Source organism: Ictalurus furcatus, chromosome 17 (assembly GCF_023375685.1).
Source record: "Ictalurus furcatus strain D&B chromosome 17, Billie_1.0, whole genome shotgun sequence".
NCBI classification, from domain to species: domain Eukaryota; kingdom Metazoa; phylum Chordata; class Actinopteri; order Siluriformes; family Ictaluridae; genus Ictalurus; species Ictalurus furcatus.
Genome location: NC_071271.1, coordinates 15,905,300 through 15,921,013, shown reverse-complemented (window position 1 = coordinate 15,921,013; position 15,714 = coordinate 15,905,300). Strand labels below are relative to the sequence as shown.

The following is a 15,714-nucleotide window of genomic DNA, read 5'->3' as shown; positions in this document are numbered from 1 at the left end:
AAACATCTTATTGAAATTTGTGGTCTGGGTTGGTGTGGACGAAAAACCACAGTGCAAAGTAATAATGAGCAATCACAACAGCATTTTCTGTTTATCATCAGCTTTCTTTTTAATCCAACTGAAGCCTATCATTAACTGTGCTAATAAAATTAATGAGCAGAGATCTACTGGAAAGTCAAGGAATAACAATCAGATTTGGCTTTTAGCTTTCCAGCAACATTCAACGTGATATTACATCATAGAGTGTAGAAGTAGTGGAGACAGAAAAGCCTGGACTCAGTGTTTGAGAACGCAGTGGAGCTATATGACCGAGTTATAGACTTACGGCAGAGACTAGGATTGTTATCTTAGCAGGACAGCTGAAGTTTTGGAAGTGCACAAATGAGGACATGAGAGAGCTGGACAGACTAAATCACCGCTGCACTGCCCTCTTTAGGTAGAGATGAAGCGAGAGCTAAATCTCTCTAGCACAAATAACAGCCAAAAGTGAAAATACACCACAATGTCAATGAAAGAAGTCTAAACTAGAAATGTTAACTAAGACTTTCATTAAAATAAATCTTTTGCACACCTGATGATCATATTTATTATAAAAATTAATATGCAATCAGGATAGCATACAGTCAGGTCCATAAGTATTTGGCCAGCGACACAATTTTCATCATTTTCCCTCTGTACACCACCACAATGAACTTGATATGAAGCACTCAAGATGTGAATGAAGTGATTGTTTTGAATAGTCCATTTTGTAAGCTTAAAAGTAACTGGACAAAGTAACAATCATAATTATAAGGATTATTTTTTAACATTTGGATGCAAATCCATTGTAATCAATGACGGCCTAAAATCTGGAACCCATGGACATCACCAAATGCTGCGTTTACTCCCTTGAGATGCTTTGCTAGGTCTTTACTTCAGCTGCTTTCAATAGCTGCTTGTTTGTGTGTTTTTCTGTCTTCAGCAAGTGGAAGCATGCTGAACTGGGTTGGGTCACTGTCCAAATACTTATAGACCTGACTGTATATAGGCAATTGCAATGATGATCTTTATTTATACCCAGTTCTTGCCCTCTACTCAAGAAAAATAAATTCCAATACGACTTGCTTTTTAAAACTTAATTTTTCTTGCTAAACGTTAAAGGTCATTAAGTGTATAATGCCACGGAAACACTAGGGAGGCTCTGTAATGTCTAAAGATAGTCATTTTTCCTTGGACAACAGAATACTCATACTTTTTCCAATACGCTTACTGAATCTGAGAGTATTTTGAGACCTTGATCCATAGATCCTCAGCTAACATAAAAGAAAACCATAAATATGTAATTTGAGCATTTTAAATTGTTTAATCAAATATTAGAAACAAAATATTCAATAAGTCATGTGTTATACACTTTAATAACATGGTAGACAGAAAAAGGCTTCCAGAAATGTTCTTCGCCTCTGTGAAAAGCAGCTCCACTCAGCGGATAGCATGAAACGGCTCTACGATCTCTGCAAACGTCTTCTTTTCTAGAGAGACAGTTTTCACAGTCATCAGTGTCACACATGCAATCGTCACTGTGTGTACTGAAATATAACAGTGTATATATTCGACAGGCTGCACGTTTAACATTTAATCATGGACAATTGTTCTCGGTCATTACCTGTCTCCTGAAACTCTACAGGGTGTAGTCGGATGTATTCGTTCATCTCCCTGTCCAGCTTGGCATATTTGTAATTTTCAATCTTTGTTAAATGGTAGCCAAGGAACCAGCCAATAGTTATGAACAATGCTTGTCTGTGAACACCTGCAAAAACACACGGTATACAAACACCAACGTTTTAGATGCAAGAACCGCAATGTCCACTGTAGACGGTCACTCAAACACTGCACAATGTTCCCAATAATAAGTAACAGGCCAGATCGAAGCAAATACATGCATTTTCCAATATCAAAACTTGGGAGTATTGTCTTATACTCAATTAAAAAAACCTCACTGTATTTTTGGATTTTGGGTTTGAACCCCCCTGAAATATTTTATGGCAGTTACAAATGGTTATTCATAGCTGGTTATCATAACACATACAGTGCAGCTGATTATATACACTATATTGTCAAAAGTAAGGGGACAACTGACTATCACACCAATATGTGGCCCTTCCTCAAGCTGCTTCCACAAAGTCTGAAGGTCATAATTGTATATAATATCGTTGTATGCTGTAGCATTAAGATTTCCCTTCGCTGGAGCTAAAGGGCCCAACCATGTTCTAGCATGGCAATGCCCCTATGCACAAAGCGAACTCCATGAAGACATGGTTTGCCAGTGTTGGTGCGGAAGAACTCAAATGGCCTGCACAGAGCCCTGACCTCAACCCCATTGAACACCTTGGGATACAACCCCTGGCAGAAATTATGATCTTTACTTCGTACCAAATAAACAAATCACACATATGACACAAAACAATTTTTGTTCAATAGCTGAACATTCTGGCTTTGTGAAACATCCCCCAAACAAATTAAATGAAATTAGTTTAATTAATGGAACATTTTTTTCCCCCAGATGAAGTAGAGGAAAAAATGCTGAATCACTCAATGTTGAGGAAAAACAATATGGAATCACCTTGTAATTTGCATTTCTAAAACAAATACCAGCACAAGTCTAAAAGTGCAAATTAGTCTACATTAATTAAATAATTAACTAACTAGCTAACTAACTAACTAATTAATTAATTACAGACCTTGACCTTTTCAAACCGTGGACTTTTTGAAAGGAAACATGGCTCTAACAAGAGAGTTGTCAACTGAAACAATGGGAAAGATTATAAAACTCCTTCAAGAAGGAAATCCAACATGGAGTATGGCAAAAGATGTCAGTTGTTCCCAGTCAGCTGTGTCTAAAATTTGGTGCAAGTATAAGCAAACTGGGAAGGCTATAAAAGGAAGACATACAGGTAGACCAAGGAAGACTGAAAAACGTGAGGATAGAAAACTCAAAGCAATATGCCTTCAAAAGTAGAGCATGCACAACGAAACAAATGGATGGAAACAGGAGTCAGTCTTTGTGACAGAACTGTAAGAAATGGGCTGAATGAAATGGGATTTACGTAAAGAAGAGCCACACGAAAATCAGCACTAACACCTAAACAGAAGAAGACAAGGCTACAGTGGGCTAAAGAGAAGCAATCGTGGACTGTGGATGACTGGATGAAAGTGATATTCAGTGATGAATCATGAATCTGCACTGGCCAAGGAGATGATGCTGGAACTTTTGTCAGGTATCGTTCTAATGAAACATATAAAGATGACTGCCTGAATAAAACAATCAAATTCCACTCATTTATGATATGGTGTTGCATGTCAGGTAAAGGACCAGGGGAGACCTCAACAGTCAAGGCACGGGTGTACTCTTAAACTTTGGACACTTATCATTGCATCAATAGAAAATAGGTTTGGTGTTGATGATGATATTTTTTCAGGATGATAATACATCTTGCCACAGAGCAAAAAGCTTTTCTTCAGGAAAGGCAAATCAACTCAATGGCATGGCCAGCAAATTTATTGTGGAAATTTAAAAAACTGCTCCATGACAAGGCCCCATCCTGCACAGCTGATCTGTCAACTGCTATTCGAGAAAGTTGGAACGAGCCCATGCCTCAACCCTCATCCCGGCCCTAATTGAAATTTTTGTTGTTGATGATTCCATAATTTTTTTCTCTACTTGATCTGGAAAAAATATGCCATTATTAATTTAATTTGTTTGAGGTATGTTTCATGAAGCCAGAATGTTCAGCTATTAAACAAAAATTGTTTTGCGTCATACCTGTGGTTTGTTTGTTTGCTATGAAGTAAAAAACCCGGGTAAGTGTGGTGACTCCAGAATTTTTGCCTGGGGTTTTAAATTGTAATGCTGACTGTGCACCAGGCCTCTTCGCCAGACACCAGTGCCTGACCTCACTAATGCTCTTGTGGCTGAATGATCATTAATCCCCACAGCCACGCTCCAAAAGCTAGTGAAAGCCTTCTCAGAAAAGTGGAGGTTATTATAACAGTAAAGGAGACTACATCTGGAACTGGATGTTCAACAAGCACATATGGGTGTAATGATCAGGTGTCCACAAACTTCTGGCCATTTAGTGTAAGTGTAAAAAACATTGTTTTGCGCAGTAATTACGCTGTAATGATGCTCATAAAAGGTCACTTAAGTGCTTGTTTGGGTTGTTTAATCATATTTCTCTGGCTACCAGCTGGTGTACATCCCGACGAACCCATCATTATTTGTCCCATTTCTGTTTGAACGCTTCAAGCCGCTCGCTACACTGAATGAAAGGGGGTGGGGTGGGGGTGGGGGGGGGGGGTCGAGTAATAAAAGTTCCTAGAAAAATGTTTTCAAACTTCTCTGCATTAACACAACACTTTCCATATCCACCACTGATGTGGATCTGTTAAGAAGAAACTGCACAGCACCATGACCCTCGTGTAAGAAACAAAGTTAGGCTCATTCCTTAGAAATAATGAGGAAACCCACATGTAAATATTACAGACAAACCAGCTTAAACCACTCTGCACAGTTTAGTTGATGTTTGTGTTTTCCAAGTTTCAAAATCAGCAGGAAACATGGTAAGCACTTCACATAACGACACTGTTTCCAAACTTATTAACAAATTCAAAAAGACTGGAAGTGTTGTGGACCAACTGAGAAGTGGACAGCCACCAACATCCACAGATGAAGGCACAAATGACATGGTGCTGGTATACATAGTCCCTTATGTATGGAGACTTTTTTGTATAATTGTCGTCAGACTTTTTGGTCAAGCACACAATCAGAATGTTAATGATAAAATGGGCTGTATACGAGAAAAAGCACCTTATAGCCACTGTAAAATAAGGAGCTGGATCAATGATGCTTTGAGAATGATGCTTTTGTAACTAGTGGCTCAGAGACTCTCGTGAACTTTGATGGCATCATGAATTCTGCTACATGCTTCTATTTTTCATTTTGGTTGCCTCTGCCAGGAGGTTCAGGGTTGGCCATAGACAAAGCTTTCACTAAGATGATGTGCCACACACACACTTCCAAATCAACACAGAAATGGTTAAAGAAAAACATGATCAGTGTTGTGCAGTGAACATCTCCTGATTTTAATGCTACACAAAACCTGCGGTCTGAAGAAAGAGAAGAGAAAAGAGAGAGAAGAGGAGAGAAGAGAGAGGTCCACATGTCCAAACCTAAGAATATAAAAGAGTTTAAAATGTTCTGCATAGAGAAATGGACCACAAACTCCGACACTGTGCTTTTATTCCCTTCAATGCAGACACGACAATATATTCACTGCAAGGTGCTGATAATTGAGAAAGCAGTTTTGTAGGGAAAAACCCCACAATAACCATTTTGAATAAAACACGGTAGATTCAGCTCAAAATCACTTATTCACTGCATTATTATTATTATTTTGTAGATTCACTTTGGCTCACTTTCATGAAGGGTGTCAGAATTTACGGAGGGCCAAACAAGACAAATAGCACAAAAGGCAGTTTTTTCTTAGGAATAATTTTATGCTAGCTAACAGATGACAGAAATAACTGGACTGAATTCCACAATGGTGTTGCTATACTGGGATTTTGATAAATTCCACAGCACTTAGTGTCTCTCTCTCTCTCTCTCAGCCTGTAAATCTTTTTAAAAGCTTTCAAGCATTCTTCCTGTGCTCGGTACTGAGAAGATAACAGCAGCTTGGGTCCAAGAATTTAATTCTGAGGTCGCTTGAACAGTTTTCAATAAGAAAACAGCATACAATGGACATGCAACTAAGTTGTGGAACATTTTACGTCACACGGAGAACAAGGGGGATGCAAACTTTTGCACTAAACTGTACCCTGTAACAGAAGCATACATTGAAGACATCCCTGCCCTATATCTAGCATATACCTGAAATGCATTAGTGCAAATAGTTTTAGTGTTTAGCAAGCGCTATTAGCATAGTTAACATTAGCATGCTAGCCTGTCTCACACTCACCCGCTTTGATCGCAGGCCTTCGGTTAAGCGAGTTATGAAGCATCGCTGTGGCCCAGCCGGTGAACCCGAGCCATACCGAGTTTCTGTTTATGATTCCCGGTGGAGGGAGAACTTTTGCCTCATCGGGGAGAAGCCCCATTTCCGAGGATTAATGCACGGGTCCCTGATAATGGTGCACAGCGTTAGTCCTTTAACACATCACCTCTCAAAGCAAACCAAGGACAACGTTTAGAAGCTGGTGCAACATCTCCAGTCCGTCCGGGAAAACACGGCACTCTGTCAAGGGTTCCGGCTCCTTGTACAATAAATCAATTTTCTATACCGTCTGATGATCCATTTGTAGTCGAAAACAATCCAGCACTTAATTAAGGATTTCTTCTTCTTCTTATATTGTTCTTAGATATAGCGGTGAAGATCACAAGCCACTATTATCCAAGTTGTTAATGTTGGTAGATTATTTAATTATTAGAGTTGTATCCAAAGCTTAATCATTTTAAAAACAAGTTAAAAAATGTTATCTTGAATGCAACTACAGTTATAAATAAGAGGGGTCCCTGGCCAGAAAGTGTTTTTTTTTTCTTTTCTTTTTTCCTTTTCTGTATACACAATGGAGAAAGAAAAAAGTGATAGAACAGTTAGGGTTAGGTTTGCATCTACAAACAGTGGGCTATGGATATGAACATGGTATTTATTTATACCATGTCAATGTCTCATGAAGCTTTTATAATTACCATAAGTCTGGGAGTTATACCATCTGTTTGCCTCAGCAGAAGTCGAGATTCTTCAGATCAGGCTATAGTTTTTCCAGTCTTCAGCTGTCCAGTTTTGGTGAACCTGTGCCCACTGAAGCCTCGGCTTTCTGTACTTGGCTGACAGAAGTGGAACCCCATGAGGTCTTCTGCTGTTGTAGCCCATCTGAGATGCTTTTCTGCTCACCACGATTGTGCAGAGTGGTTATCTGAGTCACTGTAGCCTTTCTGTCAACTGGAATCACTATGACCATTCTCCGTTGACCTCTCCCTCCATTTCCACACTGTTTTGTCTTTTCCGCTTAATCATGGCCTCCTTCTCTTGCATCGAGACCTCTTTGAACCACATATTAAGAATTCCCATGAACAACTACCAAATACACATTCAACACTTGGAATCAACTCCAGACCTTTTATCTCCTTAATTAGTCACGAAATAACGAGGAAACAGTCCACATCTGGCCATGAAACTGCTTATGTTCAATTATCCAATTACTTTTGAGCTTGTAAAAATGCAGGGACTCTGTAGCCTAATCAAAATGGCTGTAATCCCTAAACTGTTAGTGCAATAGTTTTGTTAAATCCTTTGAATTAAAGTTGAAAGTCTTCATTTCAAATCCATTGTGGTGGTGTACAGAGGCAAATAATAATAATAAAAAATGTATCACTGTCCAAATTATTATGGACCTGACTGCATGTGAGTCGGCTAACAACAATTAGCTAAAAGAGCCTCCTCAAAGAGCTGCACTACACCTCCCAGAGTTCAACGCGCTCCCTTTTTCGTTGTCCTTTTTTTTTTTTTTTTTTTTTGATTGGGGTTTGCACTGTAGAGGCAATGATGTCATTGTAAAAAAACGAAGGAAACTCTGCTATCAGAGGGAGCAGAAATCGAGGTTGAGGGAAGGACCCGATTTGAGATCACGTCTTTTGCACGAGCCCCGAGGACAGACTGGATGCGTGTGGAGTGACCCAGCGGCCGGGGTGAAGCCCCTGTATGCGGTAAGTGCACATATATCGCATTTTTATGAGTCGAAACATCACCTAGCTCATCCGATTTGAAGATGCTAGTTGGCTAGCAGAACCGCGGATTGCTGGCTGTGTGTGTGTGTGTGTGTGTGTGTGTGTGTGTGTGTGTGTGTATGTGTGTGTATGTGTGTATGTGTGTGTGTGTGTGTGTGTTCCTTCCTTCCTGCAAGCTGAAAAGAGATCATTCTGCTTGTAAGGTAAGGATCACAAACAACTTCAGCCTGGAACAACAGCTTTGTATATCTGCGATTTTAGTATATCCGAGCATGGTGAAGATGACTTGTTTATCTCTGATCAGTATTGAGATCAGATGTGCGTCTACTGTTGCTACATTGGTGGTGACTGGTCCATGGTGTATTTTACATTTATTTATTTATTCTCTTCCTCTATCTATATGCATTTTCAGTTTTCAACTGCTTCCCAGAAATACTTCTCACAGGCTTCATTTTTCTTCTCTTTTATACTTCTGCATAGGTGTGTGTGTGTGTGTGTGTGTGTGTTGGCTTGGCAAACCATGCTAGGCCCCTTCTTCTTTATATTCCTTGTTTCATTATTGCAGTCCTTTCAGCATCCTTCCACATGCCTTGGCAACGACACCATTTACACACATGCACAGGATCCTCAGCTCATAGCAACATGGCACACTGAGAAAAAAAGAAAATGGGGCGATTAAAAAAAAAACCTACTGCTTCTCTGAAAATGAAATTAATGAAACCCTACAAGGGTGCCAGGCCTTGTCCTTCGTTTTGTTATTGATGGCCTAATCTTAGGAAATGAATCAGAAGTCATAGTTCAGTTGTATTTTATTTGTATAGTGCGTTTAATAGTAGGCATTGTCCCAAAGCAGGTTTACAAAAATCCAAATGTTCGTTCGTTCGTTCATCTTTAGTACCTGCTTTTCCCTGCTCAGAGATGTTGTGGATCTGGATCCTAACCTGGGAACACTAGGTGTGACCCTGAAACAGATGGCGGTCCATCTCAGCTCAGCTCTAATGAGCAGCTCAGAGGTGACAGTGGCAAAAAAAAAATCCCTGAGACGACACGATGAAGAAACCTTGAGAGGAATCAGACTCAAAGGGGAACGCATCCTCTTCTTGGTGATGCCCGATAGTGGCATTGGAAGAAGGAGCAGCCTTTATTTTGTCACATATATGTTACAGCACAGTGAAATTATTTTCTGCACATATCCAGCTTGTTAGGAAGTTTGGGTCAGAGAACAGGGTCGGACACGATACGGCACCCCTGGAGCAGAGAGGGTTAAGGGTCTTGCACAAGGGCCCACCATTGGCAGCTTGGTGGTGCTGGGGCTGACCTGACCTTCTGATCAGTAACCCAGTGCCTTAATCTTTGATCCGCCAGTGCCCTAATTATATTCTAATTATTACAGTGATTGTAAATCATTACCGTATACAGGTGTAGAAGAGTAAAAGAAACGTGGTGAAAGAATGTTCAATATGACTAGAATGTGAATAAGAGTTTTTAATATTACAGCACCATGTACAAATCTACAGTATCCAGGTGATGTTATGCAATGAAGAAAGGGTGTGTCTTGGGCACAAATTCTTTGGGGAAATGCAGCATTTAAGGTGATTACATGAAATATTTAAGTCAGTCAGAAGTCATAGGAGATGGACACAGCTCACATGATACTTTCCCTGCACAATTTTGTTAAAGCTGTGATTTTTTAAAAATTATATAAAATATCTCATTGAGCTGAGTACCTCTAATGCACATTTGATACTCTGTATTTCTCAGATAATTGTGACCATGGAGGATTATGATTACCTCTTCAAAATAGTGCTGATAGGAAATGCAGGAGTGGGCAAAACCTGCCTCGTCCGGCGCTTCACTCAGGTCTGTCCTCTTATATTTGCATATGTTTTCCTAAATAAACAGGACACTCAGAAATACTAATGTGGCTAACAGTGGATGAAAGTGGGTGAGTCCAGTTAACATTGTGCATACTAGTCATGCTAAAGGCTTGCTGTTATCTGGTTGGGCATGTTAGCATCTTAGCCAAATGATGGGGTTGAAATTTAAACTCCTACCTCAACTAGAACCTGTTGTTTCTTCAGCGCATTGTCTTGGCAATTCTAATGTTGTAAAAAGAGTACAGTATACTACATCTCAAGTGGAATACTGTACTGTATATTAACTTTTGTTGTATTTTCTACCCCATCTTTAATGGGTCTAGGGTCTGTTCCCACCTGGTCAAGGTGCCACGATCGGGGTTGATTTCATGATCAAAACTGTGGAAATAAAAGGGGTGAAAGTGAAGGTATGTTTTTGTACTGTTCTTTGTACATTTTTTCATGCACTGATACGCAGCCTCAGGGATTAGATTCATGATTATATTAAAGTTTTATCAACATACTTATGTTAATATATGTTAAGATGCTTCATTTTAGGGATTTTATACATTCAACCTTTTACACCTTAAACCTTCATTGTAATGTTTTTATTATTAGAAACACCAGTTTACTGGTATTAGATCTGGTTGATTATTACATCCAGTTTGTGTATACTATTTAGTCTGCAGTTTCAGCACAGGTTTTTTTTTTCATTGAAAATGCATGCCAGCTCCCCCCACTTGGTAAATGCCATTTTTCATTCACAGATTTGCACACAAATAATATTATGATATTGTGCACTACTCTTTTTTCTGTGCACATTTTCAGTATTCTTATTCTTACAATCATGCTGCTCTAGCACTTTAATTTCCGCCATGAAAGATTAATAAACATTTATCTTACCTTTCATTTTACTCTGTGAGAGATGCCATATTCAGTATTAACTGGTTTCAGGGCTGATGAAGCCCTCATTCTGCTGATATGTGGTGACACTGATTGATTTTCTGATTTGTTCAGCTCCAGATCTGGGACACAGCGGGACAGGAGAGATTTCGCTCCATCACACAGAGTTACTACCGTAGTGCCAACGCACTCATCCTCACCTACGACATCACCTGTGAGGACTCATTTCGCTGCCTCCCAGAGTGGCTGCGAGAGATCGAGCAGTACGCCAACAATCAAGTGGTGACCATCTTAGTAGGTGAGCATTCAGACTATTTAACTGATTAACCCTGACTGATTCTTGTGTACTTTCTATTTATGCAGCATTTAAAAAAAAAATTATATTGTTTCTCATAATACAGTAATACATAATATAAAAATTTTCTTGTAAAATTTCAGCTGTATGTGAACATTTAAATTTTAAACCATTAAAAACAACAAATGTGGATTGGTCTGAAAAGACAACACTCTTCTACAGCTTTTCCCTCATTAAAAGTATAAAGAGCAACCAATAGGTATTATTAGGTGTTATGAAAATGCTCCTTTACCTCCTTCATCCCAAATAACTAGCTGGCTAGTTAAGTGCTAGTAAACAAACTCACATTTGGCTAAAGACATATTTCAATTTCTGATCTTAATCATGCTGTGATCTCACTCTTAGCATGTACAATAATGATTCCATTTAAAGTGTGTGATATGAGCCACAGTTTTGGTCATTACTAACATTACTACTAAGTTAGCTTGTCTGTTAATTAATCTCACATTTGTCACAGGTAGACACAAGCAGGATTTCAGTATGTGTGTTTCGATTAATATTGTAATATTCTCCACAGATTATTTAAACTTTACCACAACAATAAAAACTATCTTGGTAATCACTAACATTCAGGCCTGCTAGCTTAGCACACAGGTTCTACATTTGATATTATGTACCACGTCATGCTTTAATAATTTGGCTACATGATATATTCGAAGGTGGTGAGTGCACTCGGTTTTGAGTCTATATACTCATAATCAGCCATCCAAGATGAGCTCAACATTGAGATTTTTGTTCATATTAAGATTTTGAGTTAAGAGGTGTTTTAATATTGTTTGCATAGTTAACTCAATTTAAAATTCAAATGTTAGTTGGACAAATGATTGTTTAATTACTATGGATTATGAAAAAAAACAACAATATCAGCTGTGATTTGAGGGTCATCTTGAGGAGATCACTTGTAGTGATTCTGATTGTAGAATTGTCTGATGTCCTGAACAGGAAATAAGATCGACCTGGCTGAAAAGCGGGAGGTGCACAGACAGAGAGCGGAGGAGTTTGCTGAGGCCCAGAGCATGCTCTACCTGGAGACATCCGCCAAAGAATCTGACAACGTGGAAAAACTCTTCCTGGATTTGGCCTGCGTACTGATCCGTGAAGCCAAGCAAAACACGTTGGACAACAACGAGTCTGCACCTATGCCTGGAGAAGGCAAGAACATCAATTACCTAAGCTGCTGCAACATTAACTAGGGATCTTGGCTGCTAATCTGGCAATGGTTACTTTCCTGCTTTATGGTATGGGAAATTTTTGGTTATTGTTGACGTCCTCTGCGTAGATCCCTCTTTGCCACCACTATTGGGGTCTTGGATGCTTTCGTGAACGTGAGGTTTTTAAAAGCTACTGACTGCACCACTAGAAAGTCAAGAGGAGACATATTCTGCCGCCGCTGAGGAGAACCCAAGCTCCAGGGTACCAGTTAGCTGGCATATTTAAAGGCCAGACAAAGACTTTTATACATTTCAGTACAACACTAAAGATGCATAGGGCAATTTGCCTACTATATGAATGATATGAGCAAAAACACACATCTTCACCAGCAGCAGTCCTGCTGTTTTAAATTGTAGAAAATGTGCATTGCACATAATATCAAATATGAAAAAAGTGCATTGTAGAGCATCATTATGTCCCCGATTCAAGATCAAAATGCACTTCCACATTGTTGCTGATAAGAATTTACATGTAGGATTTTAAGACTAATGTATGACTGGAAATTTTAGAAACTCTTAGAGTCTTAAACAATGGAGGGAGAGAAGATGTGTATATTATCAGTATATTATAGATTATCTGACATTTTTCCTAAAGGTAATTCCCTAATTATCGCTTGGAAACATATTCTCTGTTGTGCAGTTTTCAGCTTGTTTTAATTTTGAGTGCATTCTATAACGAGATCTGCACTGCTTAAAATGCATCTCCAGTAGGTTTTTAGCAGACATCAGGTAAATTGTACAGGCACTTGTGAGCAAGACATTGTTGAACTCAGCAAATTTCAGGTTCAGGCTGATTGTAATTCAGTGCATATTCCAATAATAAGCATCTCTGTGCTTTTCCAGCACACTTAAACACTTAATCTGTAAACACTTTCAATGAGGGCATATACCTCTTTAATGGAAATCATTTCCCCCTAATACATTGCAGTCTATATATAATTATACAGTAATAGACTTTTTAAAATTTTTAGCTCTATACTCCTGTACTTTGGATATGAACTGAATCAATGACGGTTGTGTTAATGTACACACTGTTGGCTTTATGAACTGTTCTTAACATGTTCCTATTCCTTCCCATTGGCTCCCCAATGAGGCAAAAATTAACCAAACTGTTACCAGTTTGCTCAGTTGGTATTTGGCAAGCTGTGTGCTATTATATTGTTAGTTCATGGACAAGAATTGTATTTCGGGTTTGTTAAGAAGATTTTAGATGTGGTAGTTCTGTCTGGATGTTCTATGAGAACACAAAAACTGTCAATTCATGTTAAACAAGTCATCATGAGGCTGAAAATTAGTGACAACCAAACATAAGGTGTATTAAAACGGTTTTGTGTATGGTTAGAAAGCAAATGGGGTGGGATGGATTAAAAATGGTAGGCATTGTGTACAAAACGTGGTGTGGGTAGTGTCATGGTTGCTATTATTAGAAATGTCCTGCTTATCTGTATTGAAGATGTGATTGCCAATGGCAGCGTTTACCTACTCGGATCCAAACAAATGTTATTGGACAATGCCACCCCTTGCAGCAGGATAGTGACTCCAAATGTACTGTTAATTATCCAGCTTCCTTTGATAATATATTTCATTTACTGAAAATCCCATTCAAAAACACGAACTCAAAATGGCTGTTATACAGAGCATCACTAGGGAATGTCCCAGAAGACATTGTTTAAATTCAAAAGCTTTGTCAGCTTTTCTTCTTCATTGTAGACTTCAGGCAGTCATCAACTGCAGGATTTCTATTTATGATCATGGTAATTTGCCCAAATTATTGTGGTACTTATCATTGTGTTTGGATGAACTAAGTATTAAAATGTCCATAATTACAGAGTGATTTTGTAACTTGCTCATGTTTACACATTCTTTAATACATGGTCTTTAATGCTGTGTAATGTCCAAGAAACAAGTTGGTCCTGGCTAGGAGCAGCCAATCTCTCACCAACATCAACGTTCTCTGTTTCTATCGGTCTTGAAGACTTTCCACACAGCAAAAGTAAAAAAAAAAAAAAAAAAAAAGGAAAAAGTACAAAAAATGCAGAGTCTCTTTGATAAATGTTAAACATGTTGATCAATATAATGACTATAAATTCTCCTTTATTGTTAGGGTAACACCAAACAAGTCCCCTGTAATTAGTTGTTACTATGGAAAGTAATGCATTAGTGCATTAAAACGAACTTTTGCCCTTTAGCTGCATTACTTTTCAGAGTTCTGATGTTAGAAAATTATTCAACACCTTTCGACCAATCAACATAGAGAATTCAGCAGACCTGTGGTATAAATTGCAATATTGTGCATTTGATTTTAAGGTCATAGTAACTGTTTCATTACAAATCCAATGTGCTGGACTGAAATGACACTATACAGATACTTTTGCCCGGTGTATGTAATGGAAGAAAATCTGTAGTATACTATAATGTTATGCACAAGATTCTCACTACAGTACTTTAATTAATAACACATTAGCATTTTTGTCTTGTGGAACCTCCTTGGTATGTCCTCATACTCACTTCTGACATGTAGTAATACAGCAGTTATATACACGTGTATATGTTACTATATAATCGAATGGGAAACTTTGTTTATTCAGTGAAGCTTTGGTGCTGTAACTTACTCAGTAATGTCTGGAAGCTTTTGACATGGGAGTGTGTGCTACATTCAGTTATTTTTAGCACATGTACTAAAAAACGTCTGCACAATCAGTCTTGATATTTGACCACATGATACTGCAGGATTAAGCTGATTTTTATGTCCACAATAATGTGTGATGTTATAAAATATGACTTGTTCCCTGTGTGTGTATGTGTGTGTGTGTGTGTGTGTGTGTGTGTTTTTTGTTTGTTTGTTTGTTTTAAGTGTGTTTGTGCAACTTGAGTTTGAGAAGTGTATCTCCATGTTGTCTTGACTCTATTGTTTTTTTGCACCTTTATTACAACTGTGAATTGTATCTTTTACAAAATTTCAGTGTTTTACTTGGCTGCTAAAAACATGTTAATTTCACTACCTTCAATTTGATCCACTTTTTTAGTGAAATGCTTAGGTTTTTAGAAAGCCTTGTCATTCACAAATGACATGTGATCTACTTATATGATCTTTTGTATGTAATTTAATGATCATGTTTATTTCCATGTCAAGATCCTCGCTCTTTGTTTTGCATTCGAATTAATTTAGTCTGTATCCATTCCCTTTTAGCTGTTTCTTCTTGCTATATTTTCTATTAAGACACTTTTAAAATGCTAACCTTTTCTAATTTTGTACATACAATATTTTTTAAGTTTTAATTCATGCCATGTACAGTATGCTGCTTTTTATTTTATTTTATTTTATTATTTTTTTTTTTTTTGCCCAGCTTTATTTTACAGAAATGTTCCATGTTGTAATGTTTTGAATTGTATATCAGTGGGACTTTTTGTTTAAGCACTAAGCTCCATTATTAGTATTATTAGCATTTACAGTTTGCTTATCCTAATTATCAGCTTTGTATGGAATATTTCATCACTTAAAATATACTGTTGTCAAAAAAAATTGTCGTTTACATAATGAGAACCCAATAGCATTCTTGGAGAGGCTCATTTATGAGTATCACCATGATGTGAGTGGGTCTGTCATGTTTAGTGACTATTTAAACA

The 15,714-nt window shown here is 38.1% G+C and overlaps 2 protein-coding genes across 3 annotated transcripts; one reads left to right on the top strand and one right to left on the bottom strand.

Annotated features, from left to right (window-relative positions):
* Positions 1-1,322: 1,322 nt before the first annotated feature.
* On the bottom strand, positions 1,323-6,240 carry ndufc2 (NADH:ubiquinone oxidoreductase subunit C2). Its single transcript, XM_053646700.1, has 3 exons — positions 5,994-6,240; positions 1,643-1,786; positions 1,323-1,508 (listed from the first exon to the last, which is right to left on the bottom strand). The coding sequence occupies exons 1-3, from the start codon at positions 6,130-6,132 to the stop codon at positions 1,459-1,461; spliced, it is 333 nt and encodes a 110-aa protein (XP_053502675.1). The 5' UTR covers positions 6,133-6,240; the 3' UTR covers positions 1,323-1,458.
* Positions 6,241-7,541: 1,301 nt separating this feature from the next.
* rab30 (RAB30, member RAS oncogene family) lies at positions 7,542-14,103 on the top strand. 2 transcript variants are annotated; one of them, XM_053646701.1, is made up of 6 exons: positions 7,542-7,741; positions 9,524-9,622; positions 9,963-10,046; positions 10,636-10,819; positions 11,819-12,028; positions 12,156-14,103. In XM_053646701.1, exons 2-6 carry the CDS (start codon positions 9,536-9,538, stop codon positions 12,197-12,199), a joined length of 609 nt encoding a protein of 202 aa, XP_053502676.1. In that variant the 5' UTR covers positions 7,542-7,741; positions 9,524-9,535; the 3' UTR covers positions 12,200-14,103. The 2 variants fall into 2 exon arrangements, with proteins under 2 accessions (XP_053502676.1, XP_053502677.1); XM_053646702.1 differs by having other exon boundaries at positions 11,819-14,103.
* Positions 14,104-15,714: the final 1,611 nt, after the last annotated feature.

Coding starts and splice junctions, on each gene's coding strand:
- ndufc2 (XM_053646700.1), bottom strand. CDS start 6,132: ATGGGGCTTCTCCCCGATGAGGCAAAAGTTCTCCCTCCACCGGGAATC. Junction 1,787..5,993: donor AAGGCCTGCGATCAAAGCGG/GTGAGTGTGAGA, acceptor GTGTTTTTGCAG/GTGTTCACAGACAAGCATTG. Junction 1,509..1,642: donor TGTAGAGTTTCAGGAGACAG/GTAATGACCGAG, acceptor CTGTCTCTCTAG/AAAAGAAGACGTTTGCAGAG.
- rab30 (XM_053646701.1), top strand. CDS start 9,536: ATGGAGGATTATGATTACCTCTTCAAAATAGTGCTGATAGGAAATGCA. Junction 10,820..11,818: donor AGTGGTGACCATCTTAGTAG/GTGAGCATTCAG, acceptor TGTCCTGAACAG/GAAATAAGATCGACCTGGCT. Junction 12,029..12,155: donor TGCACCTATGCCTGGAGAAG/GCAAGAACATCA, acceptor TCCTCTGCGTAG/ATCCCTCTTTGCCACCACTA.